The sequence below is a fragment of a genome, unplaced genomic scaffold, assembly GCF_019419815.1.
Source record: "Pyrus x bretschneideri cultivar Hongxiangsu unplaced genomic scaffold, Pyrus_bretschneideri_v1 Contig5, whole genome shotgun sequence".
Taxonomy (NCBI): Eukaryota; Viridiplantae; Streptophyta; class Magnoliopsida; order Rosales; family Rosaceae; genus Pyrus; species Pyrus x bretschneideri.
This window is the reverse complement of record NW_025999787.1, coordinates 2,745-10,066: the sequence shown is the minus strand read 5'-3', so window position 1 is coordinate 10,066 and position 7,322 is coordinate 2,745. Positions and strand designations below refer to the sequence as shown.

General features: G+C 36.5%; 1 protein-coding gene across 1 annotated transcript; it reads left to right on the top strand.

Moving 5' to 3' along the window:
* Nucleotides 1-5,847: 5,847 nt before the first annotated feature.
* Nucleotides 5,848-6,903, top strand: LOC125470367 (probable CCR4-associated factor 1 homolog 11). The gene has a single exon (XM_048569328.1). It carries the CDS (start codon nucleotides 5,918-5,920, stop codon nucleotides 6,767-6,769), a length of 852 nt encoding a protein of 283 aa, XP_048425285.1. The 5' UTR covers nucleotides 5,848-5,917; the 3' UTR covers nucleotides 6,770-6,903.
* The last annotated feature ends 419 nt before the right edge of the window (nucleotides 6,904-7,322 follow it).

Sequence of the window (7,322 nt, the reverse complement as noted above, 5' to 3'; positions counted from 1 at the left end):
ATTTTATTTATTGGTTTATCTCATCCCATTAGCTAGTAATTGCAAAACTCCCCCTCCCCAAATCGTGAGAAATTTTTTCGATTTTCTTGCTTCTTTCTTCCTCGTCTGCTTTGAGTCCTCAAGTATCTCCACCACTCTCTCTCTCTCTCTCTCTCTCTCTCTTAGGTTGGCTACCGATAAAATCCCAATTCACCACTCTTCCATTTCCTCGGTAACCAAATAGAGAACCCATTTTGTAAAGCTCCCAACTTTCTCCTTACTTTGTGGTTCAGTTTGTGAAGGGAATTTATGGAAATGGACATTGATGAGCTTCTGGGTCGCAACCGGCCTGTGAGCATTCTGACGAAGAGGGCGATTTACGTGTGGAGATATAGCAAGTTCGAGCAGACGGGTCAGAATGGGAAGAAGCAACAGTTGAAGATCCCAAAGCAACTCTCTGAAGCTTTTTGGGTGAACTGCGGAGGCTAATTGGTGTTGGCTGGACATTGCTTGCGACCGCTAGCACACCGCCTCTGCTACCTCAGATGGGTCGCTTTTCACTTAGGGTAATTAAGCTTCATCTTTTTTATTTTATTGTTTTTTTTAAATTTCAATTCTTCCATTTTTTAATTTAATCAAGTAATTATAAATTGTGTTTGGTTTATGTGCATTAGATAACCTGAATGTGCAAGCAATTGTTCAGGAGCTAATGATTTTGGTCTATTGGGAGATGGAACAAAGCAATGAAGAAATGTATAGTATATTTGCAGAAATGCATGAGCGACAATATATTTGTAGAAATGCATGAAAGAAGCAGTTAAAAACTAAGATAGACTTTTTATTATTATTATTATTATTTATTAATGGTTTGTGGTGTCGCTTATGGGCGACATTATAGTGGCTATTTTATTATCAAATTATTAGGTGGTGTCGGTTAGGACCGACACCAATTTGCTCCATCCGACAATCATTGTCAGTACTTAATGTCGCCTTTATTCGACGTGAGCCTTGATGACATTTTTAACCGATGTTACGATCTTTTTTTATTTTATATTGCTTTCCTTCTTCGTGGCGGATTAAGGGGACTAACCGACGTCAATACCCTTTTCATGAGGCTAGCAATGGTGTCGATTCCCCTATCCGACATTGCACGATTTGGTGTCGGATTTTTACCAAAAATCCAACAGTACTTGAGGTTTCTTGTCGACTTTTACACCGCCAGTGATAGCCTCTTTTGTAGTAGTTACAGTGCTCATGGCTGATCGGCGCTTGTTTGCAAATATACAACGACGAGTTTTCTAATAGTAGCACTCAAAATTACAACGCACCAGTGAACCACAAAGATGTTGAAAACTCTCACATATGGACTCAATGACACTCTAATATCTTGTGCACTATATGTATGATTATGCGTATGATAGAAAAGGTTACTAAATGACTACAAGGGGACTTGCCTATTTATAGAAATAAAGATGTCTCTTTTTAAAATATGGCCTAAAATATATAACTATTCATGAAGAATCAAATATTGCAACTATTCATTTTCATCGAGAAACTCCCATTTAATTTCCAATCCATTCAATTAATAAATTTAACATTATAATAATAATATTAAATTTTCCAACGTGCACTGACGGCCTCACGTGAGGGATAGATGGATCACAAATGAGTTCCGAATACATATGCATGGAAGTTTATTTCACAAAGAAGCAAGAAGCCATCGACTAAAAACTCCGTCTCTCTATAAACATGATGTAGCTTTAGCACATGGACAAATACTGTAATTATATATATTCAAAATGCGCGCAAGTTTATTTGACTGTGAAGCAAGAAGCCGGCTGGAAGTTGATGCAGAGCTTCCAAAGTCTTTCCTTTTGAAGTTGACACGCTTTTAAGCGTTCTCAATCATTGGTTTTACACAACTTGCTTGCAATCGACCTCTTCTTAATTAACTATTTAACACAAATCAAACAATACAATTAATCAATCCAATCAACTGGCTAATTTAATAATATTACAACATTACTTTTTTATTTTTTTATTTTTTCCTTTAATCAAACGATAAATTTATTGGATTAGAGAGTTGATGGGGTTCGGACACACATCGTGATGCAAAGGCAACACTTCTGTCTATCACTATGGTAGATGGCCATTTGCTATTACAACATTGCTTTAAAGGCAACCTACATTTTATACTTTTCATGTTTAAAGTGATTTTTTAAATTGATAAGTTTTTTTTTTATTTATCAATTAGTGTAAATGTGTCTTACACATTAGCTCAAATAAGAGTCTCAAGTTCCCTCAACATTAATTCGTTGAATTATCATACAATCAATTAAACTAAAGGCATGAAATAAAATAATTTTATTATCTTAAGATGTGATAGACAAAAAAATAAAACATCCTGACTCATTTTAAGAATCATTTCAAATTTAGCAAGCGTAAAATATAAACTAAATTTTAAATAAATTTGTGTATACTATATGTCCAGCATAAGGGCATAATAATGCATTTCCCAAGAAAGACTAAAAGTCAAGTTAGTTGATATTGTTGACCAACCAAAGGTGTTAGTTGATACTTACTTCCGTCTTATCAATTAATTAATTTTTGTTTTTCAAGAGCTAAATTGTTATTGCTAAACATGGATCAGGATCCTCTCCTGAGCTTACAAGGTTGAGCTTCTTGAGCAAATCACACTGGCCGTTGGATTAAAATCCAACAGCTACAAACAAAGGATTCCATTAAAAATTATAATAATTGTAGCTAATTGATTTTGATCCAACAGACCGTGTCATTTGTTCTGGAGACTTAGCCTCCTAAGATCAACAGAGTATCCTGATCCGCAAAACATAGCAGACTTGTTCAAAAGTAAGAAGAGTCAACCTGGAATATGGATGAGAGAAATAAGACCACTACAGACTTCATCCGCTTGGTAAAACAAGTTGTCAAACAGAAACATTTGTGTTATCACTAGCCAAAATCGATGATGTGGCCCATAATCTTCGTTGGTACCCTATACTTTAGGGATTCACTTTCAATCTATTAAAGATTCATTTTGTCTCTGTATTTGTTTTATACTTACTTTATAGTGATTGTCCTTAGTTAGGGACTTCATTGGAGATGTTTTGAAGCATCATTCTATTGTAGTTTCTAATATAAACTATATTTTTTGTCAAAAATGATGACAACTAAAATTTAAAATCGAATTAGTTAAATGTTTGTTACGGTTATTGTCTTTATTTCTTCTTGCATGACGACGTGATAACATTTTACTGTACAAACGTTGCAATTGAGTTTTTCATTCTCTTTATCATCATCTAAATATCATCTCTAAGAAAATTCTTATGAATGACTAAGCGACCTCCGATTTGAGTCAAATGTTCTAGAGATATTCTTTAGACGATGATAAAGGGTATGAATTGTTCAAACTATAATGTCTGTACTGTTTGAAATAAAAATATAGAGAGAATAGAGAGACAAGAGAGGGATTAGGAGGAGGAAATAAAAGTGTTCCATTCTTCTCATTAGATTGCCTATATATAAGCCTAGGATTTTCCATATTTACAACAATGAGGACTAAACTATTAAACCTTGCTTGGAAAACTCGATGGGAAAAATCTAAGCAAGGAGAAAAATCAGGCATAACGATTATGAAATATTGATATGGTGTTGGACACGCATAATATTGCCTAGCTAAAACCTTGACGGGACAAACCTGGTCGAGAGGAAAAGAGTACAATGCGCTTGTATGTCCATTATAATATATTGTAGAACAGTATCCCTAATGAATAACTCCGCTAAATAAATGACTCCTCCTTATGATAGTAAGTCTTGATTTGACTGGTCATCACTGTCAAGTTTGAAGTAATATGACTTTGGCCTTCAAGAAATTAAACTTGAGTAGAACTTGACATGTGGAAGTGCGAAAGTCTATCGGGAGTTGACAACAACCGTTTGTGTTCTTGCAAAGAACAAATAAATACAAAATTTAGGATATAAAATATACTAGTAGTAGTGTACAAGTCCATGGTAATATAAACCATATATGCAAATAGCCTTGTAGGTTCTTCAAGAGTTGTATCATAACCCTTAAATCTTTTAAGGGTATGTTTGCAACAACATAATTCAATTCGAACTAACAAAAGTACTCATTAAGGTAATATATACCAAATTTATCTAGAATAGGTATTGAGTACATATTTTGAGCTCTGTGCTCTTCAATTGAAATCTTTGAATAAGAATTTCATGGAATTCTCTATTCTTTATGAAATTACTTCGAGAAAGATACAAAAACTTAAAAACTCAAGTAGTATGTAGTTTCCACATGCTATAAGTCTCATGTTTAAGATGACATTGTACTTATAAAAATGTGGTTGCACTTATAATAGTAGATTATGTCTATACCAAGAAGCATATGCCATACAATGATTTTATTTCACTTTAATACAAACACCCAAGAGTAACTTTTTGGGTTTAAATTACAGGTTCACTTATTTCACGTTTTTTAGTGCCTCTCAAAAATGGAATTTACCTTTTATGGTTTGTCGACATTTAATGGGAAAACGTTATTGAAGAGCCCTTGATGATGTGAGTAGCTACTATAATACAAATTATCCAGTATCATCAATTTGTGACCCAACAACTCTCATTCGCATGCGCATGCACATGCTTAATTTATAAGTTTTTCATTGCTTGGGTACAATGCTTCTTTAGGGCTCCCATTGCCACATCTAGAACAAACATCTTAATTTGAATTACTTAATAGAATTGGATCAAACTTTCATGTAAAAAGTTATTTTCAATTAGGGCTTGAACTTTATTAATCTCCATTTGTGGGGAGCCCAAAGTCTTATGAGACGAGAGCGTATGTATCAACGTTGATCCACGGCTTTCTTGAAACTATCATTTCTTCCCCCTAACGTCACTTAGGATTTTCCGTATTTACTACAATAAGGACTAAACTATTAGCACATTACATAGACCCTAGAATATGGACAACCATCTTATAAATAACATTTACAACATGTTTAGTAAAATGATGTCATAATGCTATATAAAGAGGAATAGCATAACCCGTACCTTTTTAATTTTATAAAATGAATTATATTTTACCGATTTCAATCATCATAGTGAAGTTTTGAAAATCGATCACGAATAATTTTGACTAAAAATTCTCAAAATAGATTATACCTTGGATAATGAGGCCTGTACAAAAAGAGCAAACTATGAAAAGAAAAACTTTGCAAGATGATACCGTAAGAAAAGAAGTATACAACACATGGATGGATGGCAACAGGTTCATTCATTCAACTGTTTCATCAATCATACATTGAATTGAACTGTGGGAATGAAAGGGACAGAATGGGCAAAGAAGAAGCCAACCTGGACCATTTCTCTTCACCTCCTTTTTTCTGTTACTCCATTTGACTGTTTCAGTCAACACGGAAAAACGCATTCATTCAACACTTGACCCCATTCACGATGAGGATGCTCTCAGGATTCTTTTGTGAGGTCTCCGGTATCATTTTATCGTTTATTGTATGTTATGTAATCATTTTTCGTTAATTATTGTTTGTATTTAATTTTAAATAAAAAAATTAAAATAATTTATAATCTCATGATAAAAGATAAACAGACAGGATGAAGTGATTTTTAAAATCCTGAAATGATCATATTCCCTCTTTCACCCCTTACTCCTACCCCATCCTGTTATTTAATATTATTATTTATTATTCAAACTCCACTTACACGCCTCCACCCCTCTTTTATCCAATTTCCCAGCACCATATCTCTCTCCTCTCTCTCTCCCCCCTTTATAAAACTCACCTCATCACTCTCAGCCTTCTCAAACCTTCTCAGCTCCTCCTCTCTCAGCTCCACCAACAAAATAAAATTATAAAAATAAAAACCATTTTCTCTCCACTTATTTTTCTCCGACATGTACGGCGACCAAGATCCGACGACTCCGATCCAAAAGCCCATCGTGATCCGTGAAGTCTGGGCCCACAATCTGGAATCCGAATTCGAGCTCATCCAAAACGTCATCGACGCCTACCCCTTCATCTCCATGGACACCGAGTTTCCCGGCGTCGTCTTCCGGCCCCCCGTCGACCCTACCACTCCCTACTCCCGACAGACCCTCCGGCCCTCCGATCACTACAGGATTCTCAAATCCAACGTCGACGCCCTCAGCCTCATCCAGGTCGGACTCACCCTCTCCGACTCCCGCGGTAACCTCCCCGACCTCGGCTCCCCCACGCGCTTCATCTGGGAGTTCAACTTCAACGACTTCGACGTCGCGCGTGACCCCCACGCTCCCGACTCCATCGAACTCCTCCGCCGCCAGGGCATTGACTTCGACCGCAACCGCTCCCAAGGCGTCGACTCCTCGCGGTTCGCGGAGCTGATGATGTCGTCGGGACTCGTCTGCAACGACTCGGTGAGTTGGGTCACGTTTCACAGCGCCTACGACTTCGGGTACCTGGTGAAGATTCTCACGCGCCGGGACTTGCCTAGTGGCTTGAACGAATTTCTGAAAATTCTGAGGGTCTTTTTCGGTAATAGGGTTTATGACGTCAAGCACATGATGCGATTTTGCAAAAGCTTGTACGGCGGGTTGGACCGGGTTGCTAGAACCTTAGAGGTGGACCGGGCGGTCGGGAAGTGCCACCAGGCCGGTTCAGATAGCTTGTTGACATGGCATGCGTTCCAGAAGATGAGGGACGTGTACTTTGTGCATGGCGGGCCCGAGCAACACGCTGGAGTATTGTATGGATTGGAAGTATTTTAATTAAAATTTGGACCAAAAACAAAAGGAGTATTTTAGTTAATGTGAAAGGGAAAAGAAATCATAGTTGTGTAAATTCTATTTATTGCCTCCTTAATTGGGGCAATTTGTTTAATAAGATAAAAAATTCTTTTTAATTCAGGAAACTTGCTAATGATCGTAGCATTTTAAGTGGGAGATGCATAATGTGGTAAAATATTAGGAAAACCAATAAAAAGAATTTGAAAATTTCGAGTTTTAATGATAAGGACAAAATAAAGGATAAAGTGAATAGTATTAGAATTGACTTTTTGGTGTCAAAATGTGGTTTTTCGTTAAAGTGAACAGTACCGTGAGTTTTTCGTTAAAACTCCCTAAAATATTCCATTGAATGCTAAGATTACGCATTGAATTTCTAGTAGTAGATCCATAATCAAAATAGTGTTTGTGATTTTAGATATTTTTTTTGAAAAGCGTAGAAATCGTTCGGGGCCCACTCATTCCAATAGGAGTTCGTGGGGGAGAGAGGAAGCTTCCGGACTGTCTTTTCCAGCCAAATAGCGAGATATGAGCTTGA